The sequence below is a fragment of the Salminus brasiliensis genome, chromosome 19 (assembly GCF_030463535.1).
Source record: "Salminus brasiliensis chromosome 19, fSalBra1.hap2, whole genome shotgun sequence".
NCBI lineage: Eukaryota > Metazoa > Chordata > Actinopteri > Characiformes > Bryconidae > Salminus > Salminus brasiliensis.
In genome coordinates, this window is record NC_132896.1 from 16,520,255 (window position 1) to 16,541,279 (window position 21,025).

Below are 21,025 nucleotides of genomic sequence, written 5' to 3' on the forward strand. Positions count from 1 at the left end.
GCCCAGCAGGGCTGGAGAGCCAGCAGGCGGACCTGGTTTCAAAGGCACTAACAAACGGAGCTGCACAAACCGGATAAGTTGTGTTTGAACGTAGAAGGGGGGTGGGGTTTGTGGGGGGTGAGAAAATGTTCCGACAGAGTCTTCTGAAGGTGTGTGCGAGGAAAGCGCAGTGCTCTGGGCCACTAAGCTGCTGGGTGTGTGCGTATGTGTGTGTGTTGGGAGGTTAGTGCGGGATGACTTTTTCCAGCAGGTTGTTTTATCTCACAGGAAACAGGAATCACTTATCATGCATGGTGCCATTCCCCTCAGCAGAGGGATAATGAAGTTCTGAAGAATGTGTGTGTGGTGCATGTGTGTATGTGGGTGTGTGTGTGTATGTGTGTGGTCTTGCCTGCTATGAAAATTGTAGATATCGGGCATGTTTCCAAACAGAATATCTCTCTTGTTGCGCAGGCTGGTGGGCAGGAGAGTAGAGAGCGAGGGGTTGTCCATCTCAGCCCTGTAACCCTGCAGGGGTCCAACACATACCAGCAACACATCAGCTACCCACTGCATCTCTGTTTACACACAGGTGGGCAGAGCAGCCTAAAAATAAAAGAGCTGCTACTGCAGTGAAATAGTGACTGAAGCAGGAGTACAAACGAATCAAATGACTATACACTGATCAGCCACTGACATTAAAACATTAAAACCACTGACAGGTAAAGTTAAAAACAGTGCTTATCTCGTTACAGTGGCATCTGACAGTGGGTGGGATGAATTACGCAGCATAATGAACAGTCAGTTCTTGAAGTTGATGTGTTGGAAGCAGAGAAAAAGTGCAGGAATCTGATTAAAAGTGGTCCAAAGAAGGAAATTGGACAGGATCATGGGCTGCCAATGCTCACTAATGCATTTGGGTTGTTATCTGATCCAGCAGAAGTGCTGATAAAGTGGTGGAGGCAGTGTGCTTTTGGTAATGTTCTGCTGGGAAACTGGGCCCTGCCATTCATGTGGATGTCAGTTTGACACGTACCATCTACATAAATATAGTTGCAGACCAAGTACACTCCTTCATAGTAATGGTATCCCTTGATGGCAGTGCCTCTTTTAGCAGGAAAATGCAGCTGTCACATTGCAGAAAGGATCAATCAGACTGTCGCCGATTCACATGTAGTCCTTTCTTGGATCACTATTGGCAGGTCCTGAATACTACATACCAGGAACACCCCACAAGACCCACCTGATAATTTGGTGTTCTGACCCAGTCGTCTAGACATCACAATTCGGCTCTTGTCAAACTGGCTCGGAATCTCATTTAAAAAAATGACTGTTCTGAAACTGCTGATCTGCTGATTTATAGATCCCACCCCTTGACAGATGCTACTGTAGATGAAGATTATCAATGTTTTCCACTTCACCTTTGGTACTAACCTTATAGCTGATTGGTGTATTTGCTCTGGTAGGTAAGCTTTCATAAATGGCTCTTTTTATATTCTCCTCCTAAAAAGGTTCCATATAGCACCACAAAGGGTCCCACAATAGTTGTAAGTAAAGGATATAGAGCCTTTTTCACTTAGAATGGTTTCAAAACTACTTAAAGTATAAAAGTAAAAGTAATGTAAGGAAAACAAATGTCAAAAAACTTGGGCCACACCATAGTACACTACCTCACCTCACCAAAAAACATTTTCCTAAAAGCCATAATGACTATAATGTTATATTAAAATGTTAATGTTGTAAAAAAAATTGGGATGCACTAGGCTGCCTGTTTCAGACCTACCTGTTTCATATTATTGAGTATTAGCATGTGTTAATGGAGTGGAAAATATGATTAGTAGTTGTATATGTAGTTGATGAGTATTGTAATGGTGCAAAAACTTTAGAGGCATGTTATCAATAAGCTTTATTGGAATGTAAATGTGCAGCTTAGTTGGGACATTTCACTCGAGGTCTCTTGAGTCTCTGCCACGGACATCTTCATACTAGGCTACATACGTCTGCTTTGTTCTTGCTGGAGTGTGACGTGATGTGCAGATGCAATGGATTGCTTAAAAGATCAGAATGGTATATGTTTATACTTCTCATCCAACCACAATCAAATTTACACTTTCCGGATGACGCAATTTATCTGGATAGGATTTTTTTGGTTTCTTGTTTTTTTTTTGTTTTTTTTTTCAATGACAAACCAGAATGAAATGAATAATGAGGCTATTTTTAAATTGTAAGGAGTAGAAAGTACAGATAATTGTATTAAAATGTAAATACAGTGGGAAATATTTTGGTAAAACTCATATTAGCCTTGTGATTGGTGAGAATGCTGCTTATGCAAGCTGCTTATGCAACGAAAGTTAGGAAATGTATGGCAAAAATAAACCAGTCATTTATTGGCCATCTGGTAAGTTATTCATGAAGCATACATTGTACGTGTACTGTGCTTCCAACAGAGTGAAATTAACCTACTTAAAAAGAAAACATGGATTTAGGTTCCCTGGGGCTTTGAATGACACACACAAAACTGACTGGCATTATAAAAGCATCCTCTGCTGAAGAAACGTCAGAGATGTCAGTGGGAAACCATGAAGCATTAGATTTCGACCATTCTACAACTTATCCGAACTGTATCTGTCTGACAGAAGTGCATTACTGCCACTCATCGGATGTTTTTTCTTTCCTTATTACACCATCTAGAGTAAACTCTTGAGACTGCTGTGCTGAAAGTCCCAGGAGATCACAGCAGTTACATAAATACTCAAATCAGCTTGTCTAGGACCAACAATCATGCCACGCTCCAAATCAGTGAGATCACAACGTTTCTCCATTTTGATGGCTGAACATTACCTAAAGCCGTTGGCCTGTACCTGCCTGTATATGATTTTATGCACTGCACTGATTAAATAATTGCATAAATGAGTCAGTGTGCATGTGTTCCTAGTGCTTGGTGAGGGTATTTCATTCATTTGAAACATATCAAATTATATTAATTAATATCATATTTGAAAAGTATCAAATTCTACTTATGTAAATGAAACAGTTTTGCAACAAATTTAATTCAGCAGAAAATCTGCAGCGCTCTTACCAGCAGCACAGCCAGAAGCTCTTCCACATATATTCTTTCTGTCTCGATCAGCTCCTTCATTACATGCCTAGAGAAAGGCACATATGTACACACAAGCAAATGTACAGTCATCAAAGATGAACTAACATTTAGAATTGTTTTATGTCTCTATCCAGATCATCTAATATGACACTAAACAGGAAGGTCAAAGACAAAAACACAGTGCAGCTGGACAAGTTAAATAGTACAGTAAAATAAATCAATAATAATCAATGGCATAATGCAGTAACAATAACAATACAGTACTGTAACTCTCAATACAATTCATTAGTACATAAATACAATACAGATACAAATACCAGAATTTTGAGTCTCACCTGATACTGATACCAAATAAGAGCTATATAAGTTATTTTTAACTGAAGCACATGACTTAAACTGAAAATCTAAAAGTAGGCTTTCTTGTCAAGCTGCTCAAAACTCGAATATCAGTGTGAGTGTGTCCTGTTTCAGGCTAATTGTTTTACAGAACAGGATCAGATTTATTCTTATTTTTCCAAATTCCTGCATATCTGCTGATATCAGCCTAATACAACTCCTGGTGTGTACTGATGTCACCTCTCTGCAGTGTATTTAACAGTTTAGGTTTTGTATTAATAAAAAAGCCTGAACTTCCAAATCAAATGTTAATTAAACTGCAATAATTAGAATGTTATATCATTATATCATTTAAAGACTTCAATTAAATTCACCAGTAGCTGCTATCCAAATATTATAATCTTCGCACAGTGATTTTTATTCAATATTTTTTTTATACTCCATCCAATTAAACAGCACTAATTACACTCTCTGTAATGAAACATGCAGTTGGCCATTGTTCTTTAAGCGATATCCATGATTTACTCATTATCCAATACTGTGAATCACAATTGATTATGAACACTGGGGGTTCAGACAATATGGTCTCCAGGTCAAAATCTAGTATAATCTCCAGGTATAAACCTAGTATAATCTTAGAGCAGATCTCTTACCTCTAACAACCAGCTGAGAGACAGAGCAAGCTCACCGTTTCAGCAGATCTGCACTGTCCTCCCCGTCTACAATGTAGGACAGTGAGCTGTGGTTCTGATAGTCATGCATCACTTCAATCTGACACACAATATGGAAACACTCCATTTACTTCACATACAAACAAACAAGTCCCATGCATGACAGTGTCTGATGAGTGCAGGTTAAAATGCCTGGAAAACACTTAATATGACTTTAGCTGAAATGAATAACCCCATCAATAGTACCATTACCTTCCTGGAGTTGGGGCATTTCCGTGACGCTCTTTTGCCGGGTAGTGAAAGGTCAAAGGTGAACTTTAAGGTGGAATTAAAATCTGCAGACCACGAAAAATATCAATACTATTACTTCACCATGAAAACGTGCTGTATAGCATATTACTTGTGTTTGGGGTAAATAAATGAGCCTATTATTTCTTGTGGGTGCAGAGAATGTGTCACTTTTCATCAGTTTAACCTCTTTAAACGCTGGATCTGAAAAACACTGGAAAACAATGGATCATCAGCGGGGAAAAAGTGTTATTACTAAAAGAATTAGCCCCATCAGTTTGTACAGAAGTCCCTGTAGTTACTCAATAATACACCTTAGTGTATAACAAGTTTTGGAGTGTTAACGGGTTAGTATGTCTTCTTAGTTAGATGAGGTTCTGTACTGTTGTCTGTAGAGAATTTGACTGATTTCTACAAAAAGAAAAACCCTGTATCTGTGTCACCTCTCCAGATTAACACGAATAATCACAAATAACATGTACTGGTCATAGTTATATTCTTATTAGCTGTGTACAAAAGGCATAATCCCAATAATGTCACTTATTTTTTTGATTACACACAGTCATATCAGAATATTATGACCAATGAGTTCATTCCTGGTTTGGAATGAACTCAAGCCCATTATATCAGCTCCACTGACCATAGAGAAGCACTTTGTAGTTCTATAATTCCAGACTGTTGTCCATCTGTTTCTCTGCATACTTTGTTAACCCCCTGTCACCCTGTTCTTCAATGCTTAGGACCTCACAGGACCACCACATAGTAGGTATTATTTGGGTGTTGGGTCATTCTCAGCTGATACTGCAGTGATACTGAAGTGGTGGTGTGTTAGCGTGTGTTGTGCTGGTACGAGTGGATCAGGAACAGCCGTGCTGCTGGAGTTTTTAAACACCAATCTGAAATATCCAGCCAACAGCGTTCTGTGGGCAGCATCCTATGACCACTAATGAAGGACTAGATCAACACAAACTGTGCAGCAGCAGATGAGCTTCTGAGCTTTCCCCACCCCCCGTTAAAGAGCAATTTCAGACTGTGGATTTAAAATGAGCTGCAGATCCCCTGTTTATCACTCAAATTGCAAACTAATAACTACACCCATTTTATTAAGAATAAATGTTTGAATGGAATTATTTCTAAGAGTAAATAATGCTAATAAGGAAGTTGTGACAGCCCTAGTAGTAGCAGTAGTGCCACCAATGCAGTCAAATACCATTAGTACATTTAGTTACTACAGGGCTAAATATGTTAATATTAATAAAGCATACAGTCAGTGTTGGTTTAACACGCAGCAAGTGTTTGTTAGTTGTATTTAAAATGACATATATATCCATAATATGCTCAGAACAATAATAATTGTTAGGCGTAATTTATCACAACACCGATACATATTTCACATCCCTAATTAAATAAGTCATGTGAATTCCCACGTTTTGCTATTGCATTACCATCAGATCTATTAGAACAGGAATATTTAGAAACTGGCAAATTGCACAAGTGAATTCACTCCAGTAAATACTGAATACTGTTAGACACTGCACGTTTGTACTGGACTGACAGTCTCTCCAATGGTAAAACCACCAATCCAATTGAACAGGACTTTAGAAAGCCTTTCAGCTGTCTTATAGCTGCTTCAGGCCTGAGAGCATTTTCTGAAGAAAACCTGCAGAACACGCAGTGACCTGGCCAAAAGGATTGGCTTTCAGTTGACCCTACATATCCACTGGTGCATTAAGGTCTGACAGGCTTCCCTAAAGTGCTGGCACTAAGCCCCGCGGAGTGTTAACCACAGAATCCCGCTTAACTCCTCTTCACTCCACAGTCTCTGTGACTGGCAGTTTTCCTTTGATGAGGGTGAAGATCACAGTGTGTCAGCCTAATACAGCTTGCTCTTTTCACCCCAGCCACATCCAGCATGTCTCTCTCCATCTTACAGGGCTTGCCTTTCAATTGTACTCATTAGTTCTAGATCTGTTCTAGGAGTGTAATGGGAAAATAGTTCCTGCCAAATCCAGCACGGAGAATGGAGCAATGTGCCGCTATTCACACAAAGGCTGTAGAGATTTGCAGCACTTCAGGCAAAGTGAGGATCAACTGGACTCTAAAATGCTCACTATAGGCCACAGATATAGAAAAAAAGTGATTTTAGGGTTCAGCTAATTTTCCAATATGTCAGCTTGCCAAAAGCAACACAGTGGGCATATACAGCACATTTTATGACATCTAATTATGGAAACTGACAATGTCCAAAATATTGGTTATGCAGGAAGCATATCAAAATGCTAGCTATGAGTTCTGTTGAACATTCCCTTATTAAAAGTTCCCCATTAAAGAAGTTTAATTGTGGTACAAAATGTAGCTTAAAAAGCTGTAAAAGCCAACTATTAGCAATATACATGATCTTCTTCTCTAATATCCCTCGAAATAGGGTTAGGGACAAACATCTGAAATTGCATGAATGCTTTAGAATGTCCTAGACACTGAGATGACTGATTCTGCTTTGACCTCAGAACTGCATTGCCCACTGCATACCAATTTTTTTTTATCTTTCACATCCCTAATGTGCAGTCATGCGTATTCCCACGTTTTCCCATTGCATTACCATGAGATCTATTAGAATGAGAAAATTAAGGAACCAGCAAATTACACAAGTGAGTTCACTCCACTGGATACTGAATACTGTTAGACATCATGGCTCTTGTCACTAATCACTGAATTTACAGTATCTCCAATGGTAGAACTACCAATTCAGTTGAACAGGACTTTAGAAAGCTTCTCAGCAGTCAAAGCTGCTTCAGGCCTGAGAGAATCTTTTCATCCAGAAACCTGCAAAACACAGGTTGGCTTTCAGTTGACCCTACATATCCACTGGTGCGTTAAGTTCTGTCGATCTCTGAAAACTTCCACCATTGGTAAGAATGCTGTCATTTTCACAAACCAAGCATATATATATATATATATATATATATATATATATATGCTTGATTTGTGCAAATATATATAAATATACTGTATATATATTTGAAAATGCCAGTTCAATTCAATATGGAACAGGCTACTGTATGATATATGATCCAACATAGATGTGACAGAGCAGAGTTACTAAAGCTAGTAATGTCTGGAAAAATATAATTTAATGCGAGGAAATAAGAACTGACAGAACACACTGAAATATATATATATTTCTGTTAACTTCACTAATTTTATGATTACAATGAGGACATGTTACAAGTCTGACATATCTGAGTAATTAATGAAAACAAATATTTGCCATTTCTGCCTGGCGTAACAGTCCATAAGCCCATAAGTACTCTGAACATTACATTACCTTATGATAAAATTTATTTTTCATATCCAGTTTTGATATCCTGCCTGTAGTTTGAAAAGCAGACATGGCCCCTTGAGAACTGAGCTGTAAGAAGGAAGAGAGAGTCAGCAAAGGCAGTAGCTAGGTTGTGGAATCCACCACAGAAACCTCATCAAGCAGGTCATTAGCAGCTTTGACTCTTGACAACTTTATTGAGTACAACTGGGCACAGGTCTCAGCTGTTTAGACTGTTCTGCCTTCTAGGCTTAGTGAATATGGGATGTCTGCTGTGCCTGATCCACTCGTACCAAAAAATCACCCTAACACGCCACTACCATGTCAGTGTCACTACGCCTGCTCTGTGATGGTTCTGTGGGGTCCTGGCTATTGAAGAACAGGGTAAAAGGAGGCTATGCAGAGAGAGTATGCACAGAAACAGGTGGACTGCAGCCTGCAATTCTAGAACTACAAAGTTCTCCTATGTGATATAATGGATAATAAGTGTAGAAAGAAGGAGGTGGTGTTAATGAAGTGGCCGGTTGGTGTATTTTGCCACTGTCAGACAAAAACCTTGTATGTCCACTTTTTGACCTTCACATTTCATGCTGAATGGGCTGATAGAAACGCTCCAGAATGACTTAAACTTCAATAAAATCGTATTACATTGACCTTCATTGTATTTGTAGATTCTATATATCAATATTTAGCATATCATAAATAATTCTATAATTAAAATATGACTATATAACATTTCTATTATGTTTTGTTAAAACATAATATATTTGACCACAAAGTAGTGGTGTATGTATAGGTAGTCCTGTGTCAGCATACCATGTTTGGGGGAGAAGATTGGGGACTTAGAGCGGGGTGGGTTTTCCGGTCGGGGGGCCACCAACTGGATCGGCCTCACATGCTTGTCTGCTAATTTTTTCAGGCAGTTCTGTCGAGCCTGGATCAGATTCTGCACTGAGGTGTGCTTCTCAAATGTCTTTTCTATATGAGTCTGGACATCCACACAGAGACACAGAGAATGCACATTAATACTCCTTCTGCCAAACATCTAATTTGTACTGCTTTACTCATTTTACCCCAAAAATAATCTCACATATACGTGCTTATGAGGTTTCAAAGAGATTTCTTTATGCAGCTTCTTGCTTATGTGGTGTAGGATTTTTTATAAGTAACAGTGTATCATACAGTGCCACAAACCACATTAGGAAGTATATTTGACATTAATTGAAGTACTTAAATCGAATTATTGCATACTCTATCATACTCTTTAACCCATGAAACAGGTTATTTTTGTATCCGTGCTCGTAAGACTGGAAAGTAAATGCTGGCCTAATCAGTGTTTGGGTCACATATGACACAATGATGTGCAATTGCTCTTATTATGAAAAAAAATTGAGAGAAAAATGAGAGAAACTCTAAAACAAAATAACTGTGTTTACTAAAATACATACATAACTGTTGTTCAATCAAGGCATTTATTTAAGTTGAAATGCTTAACTGCTTAACTTGCTTATTTATTTTTTCTTATTTTTCACATTTTTGGGCAATGGTTATATATACACCTGAATAAATGGTCAAAACACTTTTCAGTACAATATAGATCCTTAATGTAATTAAGATTCTTGTTTTTATTTACACAGAATGGATGGACTTTTTTTTTTACAGTGTACACATCTGTAGATATGCAATATGATTATGTCATAAATGATGCGTTTATGCATATACCTGCAGCTGAGTGGTGAGCACGGTCTCATACTCCATGAAAAGCAGGTCGGAGCCTGAAGTGAGGAGTGCTGGCGCCCCCTCCTGGAACTTCTCGATATCTTTCAGAGCTGCCTGAGCACCTTCTTTAGACTGGACCTTATCTACCAGCTGATTAGCCAAGAGGTATGTACCCTCATCACACCACTGTTGGGCCTGCCAGAAAGAAAGCATTCAGGGTATTAAATACACATGCTTCAAAACAACTTATGACTGGATTCAAATATAGACCTGAAATATGGATGGATTGTCCCTGAATCATTCCACCTGAGGCAGATGATTTCTGGCAGAGATGAATGATGAGTGTGTAGCTCACCTCTTCCAGGCGCTGCAGTAAAGTCTGTACTTGTGTGAGTGCTTTGCGTTTGCCACTAATGGCAGAGTTCAGGGTGTCGCAGTGGTGCCTGAGTTCATTGCACCGCTGGATTATTAGCGCCATGGCGTAGTGATGTCCTGCAGCCAGCTGGTGCCCATGCAGTATCATCACCTGAGCGTGGGCCATTTCCTCCTGAGTGTACAGATGACACTGTTAGACACGTGCACATAAGGCTGTGGTCATGGTGTGTGAAGTACAGAGCTATACTAGTTACCATGGCTCGCTTCTCCAGCACATTCAGCTCTCTGTGGGTCTGTTCTGTCTGGGCCAGTGTGTCTCCTGTGATGATCACCTTCCTCTCCTGAGCACTTAGCTTTTGTAGGGAGCTCTCCATCTGGAAGAGACAGATAGAGACATAGAACTACACTAGGGCTGTATGTATAGGGCTGTTCAGTGGTCAACGAATCGACATGTTCATACTACTGTTTTTGCTTTTGTCCATTTTGATAGATGGCAGAATGTCACACAGTATCAGAAAGTCACACATAAGCAAGTCTGCCTGTGACAGTTATTACAGAATATTCTGATGGCAATTATTTGAGCTGTTCAGGGTTATTTTAAGATGACAACGCAATACAGCAATATAATACATACTAGACGTGAGTGTTATTAAGCTGCACCAAGCAGAACATGAATTGTATGGGTTGGTCTGAGGCAAACAAACGAAGAAAAGAAGTAAATGCATTTGTCGTTCTCACAGGAGTCAAGTGATGTGATGAGGCATGTTAGAAAGATGATCAGATACTAAACATTTGAGGTCACAGGTCGGTTTGGACCTCACAGTTTGGTATGAGTTCGACAGAACAAGAAAAAAGCAACAAATGTCCCAAATGTATCGGCCTCTTTTCTCTTATGTTGAACAGGCAAAAGTGTAAGTTACAGTCTAGTCCACCTTGTGTTGTATAGTAAAACGAAATTAGTAAATGGGTCATATTTTTATGTAGGGCTGATAAAAAAAAGGCAACTGGTCACAATTGACTACTATTGATTAACATTCTATTTATGTAATAACAGTACAAAATAAACAGAACACTAAAAATGCATTGGTAGGATAGTGTTTATATTTAAGCCTAACCCTGATTTGAAAGAAGCAGGCGGGTCTTCAAGCTCCTGTGTGTTATTTGCACTCGTGATAGTCAGGTGCTGATGGGAGGTAAGCTTAGCAAGCAAGCTAAGAAAAGTATTTTAACATAACATATATGAAATAAGTATGCACATTTTCAGGTATATTTACAAAATACTTAGATGAATTTTAGTATGTTTGTAGTTTTCTTTTCACTATGGCAAGAATGTCACAAAGCTAGAAGCCTTCTGAAATCAGGCCATTCTTTACTTACTTAGCTAATTACAGTAACTTACAAATATTAGGCAGTCCTGTCATAATCAAGTAGTTCTTACTGCTTGACACAGATGAAATTTGGTTCTGCATTCCATTCATTAATCTTCACACACAGGCTTTCTGACATTCAGTTCCAATTCTGACTCAGACTCAAAAGTACAGTATACCTCTCGAAAGCTGCGCTCATATCTCAGCAGCTGTAAGTACTGCTGCAGTTTCAGATGGTGCTTGTCAAAGAAACCGTCAAAAGCCATCTCCATGTCTCTCAGCTGGGCTAGCAGTCTGCAAGAGCAAGCAGAAACACAACTACTGCAGTTTTGCTCCCACCCAACTAGCTTAGTGAATCGCTGACATTGACACAGAGTGTCAAATACCTCTGCACTGTGTCCCAGTCCTGCGATATGTCCCAATGCGTGTCTTTATCCATTTCTTTCCCAGAAGCCTCCAAGCTGCAAAGCAGGTGCCGGCCCTCCCTCATCACGGACTTGATAGCATCCTGCACACCCAAACGTCATAACAAATAATTGGTGGTTCTTTACCATTCGATACAGAGGTGTCTTGATGCAATGCCTTTTTCGATACAGCAAAAGAAGTTATGTTCATGTTAATATGATAACGTTTGCACCATGTGCAAATCTCATATGTGTGCACTAGAGCAGTGGTTTCCAACTCGCAACCCACCTAAAACAGGTAATTAGCTAATTAACAAGCCATGCCTGTGCTAAAGTGAGGTGTGTAACGTGCAGTACAGGGGGTCATCCAGGACCAGGGCTGGGAACCACTAGAGGCATAACAATGCTATTCAGCTTTAATTCATTTTCAGTTGTTGAGATTTTTTAGTTGTTAAACTGTTTGTTTGCTTATATTAGTGACACTTATTTTGACACAGTCTGTTTGTATTAAAGGCTTTTACTGTGAGTATTTGTTTGACATAGTCTGTTTGTATTAGAGGCTTTACTTTGAAATGGTTTGTTTGTTTGTATACGTGGCTTTTACTTTGACAGGCTGTTTGAATTAGTGACTTTTATTTTTACATGGTCTGTTTGTATTAGTGACTTATTTTGACACAGTGTGTTTGCTTGTATTAGAGGCTTTTACTTTGAAATGGTCTGTTTGTATTAGAGGGTTTTACTTTAAAATGGTCTGTTTGTTTGTATTAGTGACTTTTACTATTAAACAGTGTCTGCATAAGTGGCTTTTACTTTGACAAAGTCTGTTTGTTTGTATTAGAGGCTTTTACTTTGACACGCTCTGTAAGTTTGTATTACTGGATTTTTGTTTGTTTGTATTAGTGGCTTTTACTCTGACACCATCTGTAGTTTGTATTAATGGCTTTTACTTTAACACAATCTGTTTACTCATGTTAGTGGCTTTTATTTTGACCCGGTTTATATTAGTGGCTTTTACTTTTCATGGTCTGTTGGTTTGTATTAATGGATTTTTTGTTTGTTTGTATTAATGACTTTTACTTTGACACAGCCTGTTTGTTTGTATTGGTGTCAGTAAAACTGTATTCCACACTGTTATGGTTAAACTTTGGCGATTAATCTACAGTTCACGTGCGTCTGAACCGCGGGGGAAAATCGGTATGGATCATGGATTGTCCGTTGTCCGTTAATCTCCACTAGTGTAAACTCAGGTCACAGTGTGACAAGTGAAGAAAGTGTGTAAACTGAAATGACTGGAGCAAAAAGGAAATAAAGCAATATGCTTTAAAGTCAATAAAATCCCCAGAAAAAGATGCGGTGCACTATGAAATCTTAAATGACACCATTATTTAGTTCACTCTGAGTTTTCACAATAAAATATTTACACTAGTTGAACACACACAGAATACAAATGCGATTTATGTTTGAAAATAGCCTGATCCTTTCATCTTTTTATCACAGAACATCAACTCGTTTTACAGACAGTGTTTTCCCTGCTATACCTTTAGCCTTCTGTACTTCTCGGTGTGCGACAGCAGCAGCAGCTCTATAGCACTGCTATCTTCGGGTAACTGTGTTTCAGCCAGCTCCGTCCCAAAGGCCTGCAGCATCTGAGCTATGTCCTTCACCGTCACTGCGAAACTCTCTATGGCCTACAGAAAAAGAAGACAACCATGACTTGGCAGCACCATTGGCTCGAATCAATTCTCAGCAGTTCCTGAGCAGTGAATGGATCGGGGTCTGGGTGACAGGGCAGTGTTATGGCAGTACTGTTCTGAGGACAATCCAGTCACTGTGGCAGTAGTCCAGAGTGCCTCCAAACTCCGAGGTCAGCTGATTCTCATCAATGTAGCGCAGCAAGTCAGTGACAGAACTCAGCATCACTACCTGAGGAGATACATACACTCTGTGTCAGTGCTGCAGTGGCATAACCGGACAGTTAACATCTTAAACCCATTCCTGAAGAGTAACTGCCATGCACGGTTCTAATGACAGCTATAAGCTATAAAGATATAATAACACAAATATATGTATTTTTTGGTTCGGTCAAAATAGAATCAGTAAATGCAGGAATGCCATTTTTAAATTAATAATAATCATTTTAAAAATTATTTAATTAAATGTTAATTATATTACTATTCACTATACACTATACAGGAATTGTGTGTGAATGCCTTTATCCGATATGTCTCATGCACATACTATATCTGCTGATGCCAAACATGATCCTCATACATTTAAAAATGAAGAAATGCAGTAAAACCTATGAAAAATGCAGAAAATGTGTCGTAATCAACAATGTTCACCTATCCCAATGTTAAATTAGGATTGAAGCTAAATCAAATTTGGTCATCCCAGGTTTACAAGGCTCCAATGTTTATTAAAAAACAAAGTTGTTGAATGTTGTAGGAGTAAAGACACTGCCCATTGTGACATTAACCATTATAATAAATGCCCACTTTCACTGCCAGGCTAATGCGTAACTTGGTTATGGAAGATGCTAAACTAAACTGTGCAGTGGCTTTCCAAGTCCAGTAGTTTGGGAAAGTAAATGTCAAGTCTATTACTTAGGTAGAACCAGTCACCCTACTCCAATAGCTGAACTTTTCATCAACAACAAACATTGATCAACAGTAGTTTTACAGTTTTAGTAACACTTTACTTATGTGGTCTATTGTAGATGCCTCATAGATTCTCCCCTGACATTCATCTAACATTCAACTGAAATATGCATTAAATGCAACTGAACTCTAAGCTGAATGTAAATTACTGTCTATTAAACCCTGCACCTAACCCCAACTGTAACCTTACCATTTAGGATTAGGTTCAGGGTAAGATTAAAGGTTTAGGTTGAGGTTAGAGTTAGGGTTGATTCAAGGGTAAGGTTAAGGTTTAGGGTTAGGGTTAGGTTTGGGTTGATTAAAGGTTGAGGTTAAGGTTAGAGTTAGGTTAAGGGTTGATTTAAGGGTAAGGTTGAGGTTAGGGTTAGGGTTGGGTTTTAGGGTTGATTCAAGGTTGAGGTTAAGGTTAAAGTTAGATTTTAGGTTTGATTCAAGGTTGAGGTTAAGGTTACGGTTAAGGTTGGGTTTTAGGGTTGATTCGAGGTTGAGGTTAAGAGAGTTTGATTTTAGGGTTGATTTAAGGGTAAAGGTTAAGGTTAGGGTTAGGGTTGGGTTGATTTAGGGGTAAGGTTAAGGTTAGGGTTGGGTTGATTTAAGGGAAAGGTTGAGGTTAGGGTTAGGGTTGGGTTTTAGGGTTGATTCAAGGTTGGGTTGGGTTGATTTATGGGTAAGGTTAAGGTTAGGGTTAGGGTTGGGTTTTAGGGTTGATTCAAGATTGAGGTTAAGGTTAGGGTTGGGTTGATTTAGGGGTAAGGTTAAGGTTAGGGTTAGGGTTGGGTTTTAGGGTTGATTCAAGGTTGAGGTTAAGGTTAGGGTTAAGGTTGGGTTGATTTAGGGGTAAGGTTAAGGTTAGGGTTGGGTTTTAGGGTTGATTCAAGGTTGAGGTTAAGGTTAGGGTTATGGTTGGGTTGATTTAGGGGTAAGGTTAAGGTTAGGGTTGGGTTTTAGGGTTGATTCAAGGTTGAGGTTAAGGTTAGGGTTATGGTTGGGTTGATTTAGGGGTAAGGTTAAGGTTAGGGTTGGGTTTTAGGGTTGATTCAAGGTTGAGGTTAAGGTTAGGGTTGGGTTTTAGGGTTGATTCAAGGTTGGGGTTAAGGTTAGGGTTGGGTTTTAGGGTTGATTCAAGGTTGAGGTTAAGGTTAGAGTTAGGTTTTAGGGTGGACTTAAGGGTAAGATTAAAGTTAGGGTTTGAGTAAGGCGTAATGTTATGTTCAACCTATGTGACAACCATTTACATTCCACATAGAATTCAGCAGCATTTAAGAGACATTCAGTTGAATGTTAGTTGAATGTCAGGTGAGCATCTACAAGGCATCTACAATGGACCATCCAAGTAAAGTGATACAGTTATAGATAGTTATAAGTAAAGTGATAGAGTTTTTTTTTAAAGCAGGCAGGACATACAGGCATTTTGATCATGAAATCCTCCTGGCTGAAGCGGAAGCCGAGGTCTGTGACAGTACGCTGGAAGAAGCTGGTTGGTCTCAGAACTAGGACAAGGTGCAGGTTCCCTGGAAATGAGGCCTACAGAGATCAGAACAATAAATACATTATTGAAACACATTGTTTTAAGGGGTGCACAACTTAAGCAAATTGTCCTTTTTTTTCTTTATCCTTTAGAATCAAACAGGCTGTTTTTGTTAATGGTCCTCTAAGACTGATATACACTATATGGACAAAAATATTGGGACACATTCAGGTGTATTATATCAAGCACACAGCCATGCAGTTTATATACATTAGTGACAGAATAGATGGTTCTAAAGAGCTTACTGAACTCCAGAGTTGTTCTGTAATAGGATGCCACAGTTACAACAAGTCCAGTCCAAGTTCATAAAGTTTCTTCCCATCTTGATATTTCACCATCAACGTTGAGTGGTATAATTAAAAAGTGGAAGCGTTAAGGAACCACAGCCACAAAATGTCCCATGAAATACTATGTCTGTGTAACGTATAGTTACACAGCCGGTCGATAAGTGCTGAGGTGGAGACTCAAAGTATATAAAAGTCACCAACGCTCAATAAGCTTAATATTGCTGGGGACCAACTCCATATTAATGCCTATGGATTTCGAATGGGATGTCATAAAAGCTCCCACAGGGATGTGTGTAATGTGTAGGTGTCCCAGTACTTTTGTCCATATAGTGTACGTAAATGAGGCTAACAAATTCTTTGCATCTTAATTTCCATATATATACCATAAGGACTACAGTGTGGTACAGTGTGGTACATTTGTGAACTTTACCAGTGGTTACATACTTGTCTTTAACTTTTTTTTTTTAACTCTTTAATTATTTAAAAAAACAATAGAAATTTAGTGTTCTGTGATACGTACCTCAAAAATAAAGAATTTAAAGACTAAAAGCACACAGTACATGGCAATATGGTTGGTAAGAGTACTTATATACTGCAGTCTTCTGTGGTGTCAGTAGTGCAAAGGCCAGTAGCACAACAACAATGAAAAAATGCTACATCGTGCAGCTATAGTTCTCATGGTCATCAAGTTCAGTGCTCAGTTTCACTATCTAAAATACACACCATATGGAAAGACATCCAGCACACCTATTGAATTGAATCGTGTGCTATTTGTCTTGTTGTCCAGCACTATTTGAACCTCAGAAACTTTGCTCTGTGATCAATCAAATGTCGGCAGCTTGTTAAAGCAATCGAAGGAATCCAACAAAACTACTCTTCGATGTTAAGGCCTTCCGGTCCTTCCTGGCACTTCCATACATGAGACATCCATCACTATTCTCCATCTGTCACAACGGCAATAAGACTACTCACACAGTGCAATACATCTTAAAGCTCCATCAATCAAGTCAACTAATCCTACCTGAAGAGAAATCTCTCCACAGCAGCTTCAGAGGCACACATTCTATCTTCAGTTCAAATAAAACCCCACACTGTTCTTGAGTATGTGTTGCTAAAAATAGTGCTGGGCGGTACTGTCATAATTACAGTAAAAAAAAATCATAACCTTTTCCAAATATACCAATCAGCCAAAACATTAAAACCCCATGCCCAATGTTATGCAACTTATGCAACTTCATATTTTTGGAATACAGTATAATATATAGTAATCACTGTCATCAGATAAGCTAGAGTTCACTGCCCACATGCATCAATCAGGCCAGTTGACCAGTTAGGTAGGTACATGACACTGCACTCCCACCTGTGAAGAGGTGGGATTTACATGTCAGGCAGCAAGGGAACATTCCCCAAGACCTGGAGATGCTTTGACCCAGCTATTACAATTAGGCCATTGTTAAACCACTCAGATCCTTACACTTATCCAGTTGTCTTGCTTTTAGCACATCAACTCCAAGAGCTGACTGTTCCCTTGCTGCCTGACATGTAAATCCCACCTCTTCACAGGTGCCACTGTACCCATATCATCAACGATATATACTTCACCTGCTAATGCCGATACATAAACATTGTTAAAATGTCAAAACTGGGAGTGCTTTTACCCAGATCAGTATACAGAAAATAGGGATCATAATCTAGACTGATCCAGGCATTTTAAAAGGTCGGATATTGACTTTCAAAATTCCGATCCAGTCCCAATCCTTAGTTTTATTGTAGCAGTGCGTCATTAAAACAGTCATAACTCTGCCAGCTGCCAGAGTTTTTTTTCCCGAAAACTACCCTAGATAAACTAGAAGACTACCCTACCATAAGTGCTGTGATGTTACTGGTTAGCAGGCAAAACAAGGCTGAAACTAATACTTCTAATGCTAACTCTCCATTCCACCTTAAATAGTGCTGATGTTGCATAGTATTTCAAAAGCAGAACGTAACTGCATGATTTAAGGTGGAACAGAAACTTGGAGCTTCGCAGTAAACGTGACGCAGCAACAACCAATGGCTCACAGAACAGCAGTTAAACAGTGTTTTAGATCATCCATCAGAAGAGGAGGATTTAAACCCCCACTGCCATAACCACCCAGTATTTTATTCCATTTTATCCTTTTAAGAGAAATAACTCCCACCTCGTCTTTACTCTTAAATTATACCTGGTTACAAATAAACCTGTTGTGGAAATGCTCTGTTATGCCAGCAGGAGAACTACGCTCCTTGCTTTGGATTTCCATTATGGGAATAATAAAGATACACACATCATGCCTATAGAGAAAAACACCCAGCATAAGTGCAACACTGTTTAATAAATATCTCAGGGCTCGTTTAAGTGCAATATAAAAAGATGAGTCTTCAGTCTGCGTTGGAAGAGTCTTGATGCATGTCTTCCATGCATCCTGAAGGATGGCACGTTCTGAACTGAGAGGAGGCGGCTAATGCACACTGTGTAAAAAAGCTAATTCATAGCTCACTCAGTCTTGGCCTGGGTTCATCACACGAGTGATGGTTTATCTCAGTGTGACCCTACTTAAATAAAGGTAAAACAAATTCACCACACTATAAATGAGCTGTTACACATCCCTAGCAACAGCTATCAGTTCAGAGTATGTACCAATATACACACACAGACACACACAAACTGATTTGACTGCAGTGTTTTAACCCAATAAACAGCCTAGGGACAACCTGCCAGCGAGCCAAAAGTGTTTTAGCAAACCTCTATTGCCAAAGAATAGCCCTGTAGTTCCTGTAGTTACAGCCCAATATACCTTAGTGTTTAATAAGCTTAGCAGTGTTAAGAGGTTAAAGGTACTGGGAGCTGAATGGTCAGGGAGGTCAGTCAGACTGGATTATATATAAAGTTTAATTATATATTTTTAAATGCTGCTACCAAACACCATACATTAGTTTAGAATATCTCGGATTCAGACTTTCCTGGTGTTTACTAGTGTTAATCAATAGCACATCCTGCTTAAGTTGTGGGGCTGTATTGGTATTTATAGAAGCACAAAGAGCGGATCGGCTCTTAAAACAACTTTAAACATTAAGGTACTTGAATGGGATGGGGGGGGGGTAAAATGTCAGATTTATTTGGGAAGGGTTAAAGTACAGTAAAATTAATCAATTGCTAATTTGGCACATTTTAGCATCACCCAAACACTTTGCTCATCAGATCTATAATTATTGTCACACAAAATTGCACAAACCTAGTATTTTCAAAATGACAACTTCAGGGAGGGGGTTGCTATACTAAAGGAGAACTTTCAATGGATGTCAGTGTAAAAAGAAGTTATTCCAAGTCATTTTGGAGTGTTTCTATTGGTCCATTCATCGCGACATTGTGGCACAGTGTGGAAAAAAAACAACAACAGCCAGATTTGAACTATGTCAAAAAACAGATAAACAATGCAAGTATTGCGTGACAGGGTTGACAAACTGGCCAAATGTAAAATATCGCCCAGGTCAGAATTTTTAGCAAATGTCTGTCCGCATCGCTGTGAATCCTTACATTTAATACTCTAAAAAAAAAATGCTGTGAGACACTGATGTTGGCATGCTGATATATCTGGCACATTGCCCAGCATTAGCTACCAAATACCTCACTTTCTCCCCAGGTCAGTCCAGCTCAGGTCAGGTGTGCTGACTCTGCAAAACGCCGCTGTCTTAACTGATCCAGCAACTGCAGACACACATGCAGCCCTAAACCCCGAACCACCTCTCTGTTAGAGCAGGAAGTCTGTACCTCTCTCACTGACTCTCTCATTGACTCATCACTGACTCTCTCACTGACTCATCACTGACTCTCACTGACTCTCTCACTGACTCTCTCACTGACTCATCACTGACTCTCTCACTGACTCTCACTGACTCATCACTGACACTCTCACTGACTCATCAATAACTCTCTCACTGACTCATCACTGACTCTCTCACTGACCCTCACTGACTCATCACTGACTCTCTCACTGACTCATCACTGACTCTCCCACTGACTCTCTCACTGACTCATCACTGACTCTCACTGACTCATCACTGACTCTCTCACTGACTCATCACTGACTCTCACTGACTCATCACTGACTCTCTCACTGACTCATCACTGGCCCGACACTGACAGTCAAGGCTGAACTTCTGCAAGACTGAGATCGACTTTCCAGAGCTATAAAAACGTCCCAAACCAACTGACCAGTGCTGCGTCATTCCCGTCCACTGCATATAAAGCCAGAACTGAACAGCTCGAGACACAAATCCCTGCCAAGCAGTCAGACCGTCAGCGCTGTCGGCATTTACGCCACACTTGACATTGATCTGCCCTCTGGCTTCGGACGTCGGACGCACGAATAGCCCCGCAGACAGCTCAATCTGCCTGTGTGTCTCCACACACTCCACACACTCCACACACACACACGCAGACAGAGAGACAGAGCGGCAGGTGGAGTGTAGCAGCAGTCGCGTGACTAAGGTAAAAAAGCCCTCGAGTCCACACCGCTGCAGCGGGCTGAAGGACCCTCACTGTCCTCATGCCGCATTCTCTCTGCCGGAGAAACTTGAGCCTAAACTCTTCAGCGCTGCCGGACAGACGGTCGTTTACCGAGGCGCTGCGACTTCTGGGAAAGCCGCGGCAGGTCCGTCGCTCCCCCATCGCCGCAGAGGCTTTAGAAGCCCTAGCGCTGCTCCGAACCTCGCCCATGATCAGCCGGCGACGGCAGGGTGGCCGCAGCGCTCCCCACTCTCTGTCTATACCTCCGACTCTCTCTCTCTCTCTCTCTCTCTCTCTCTCTCTCTCCCCGCTCTACCTCCCGCAGCCCACCGCGTCATCAGGTTTAACCTGCATGTAGCTCTGATGCGGGCTCGCGCCTCGTGCTTATTCCTTCTGCGTCACTCTTATAACTGATTATATATATATATATATATTTAAAATATTTATATTTATATATATTTACAGTA

At 39.9% G+C, this 21,025-nt stretch overlaps 1 protein-coding gene across 4 annotated transcripts in view; it reads right to left on the reverse strand.

Moving 5' to 3' along the window:
* Positions 1–21,025, reverse strand: part of mcf2a (MCF.2 cell line derived transforming sequence a) — a 51,087-nt gene that overhangs the window by 14,118 nt on the left and 15,944 nt on the right. For 2 of the 4 annotated variants that reach the window (XM_072662914.1, XM_072662915.1), the window contains exons 5-17: positions 15,620–15,739; positions 13,365–13,481; positions 13,097–13,246; positions 11,541–11,662; positions 11,334–11,448; positions 10,042–10,161; positions 9,768–9,959; positions 9,416–9,607; positions 8,510–8,681; positions 4,339–4,421; positions 4,104–4,186; positions 3,059–3,125; positions 392–507 (exon numbers count right to left, since the gene is read on the reverse strand). In XM_072662914.1, the coding sequence (XP_072519015.1) occupies positions 392–507; positions 3,059–3,125; positions 4,104–4,186; positions 4,339–4,421; positions 8,510–8,681; positions 9,416–9,607; positions 9,768–9,959; positions 10,042–10,161; positions 11,334–11,448; positions 11,541–11,662; positions 13,097–13,246; positions 13,365–13,481; positions 15,620–15,739 (1,649 nt within the window). Of the gene's footprint in view, positions 1–391; positions 508–3,058; positions 3,126–4,103; positions 4,187–4,338; positions 4,422–8,509; positions 8,682–9,415; positions 9,608–9,767; positions 9,960–10,041; positions 10,162–11,333; positions 11,449–11,540; positions 11,663–13,096; positions 13,247–13,364; positions 13,482–15,619; positions 15,740–16,550; positions 17,506–20,669; positions 20,802–21,025 lie in introns of those variants that run through there. The other 2 variants (XM_072662916.1, XM_072662917.1) reach the window with 2 other exon arrangements.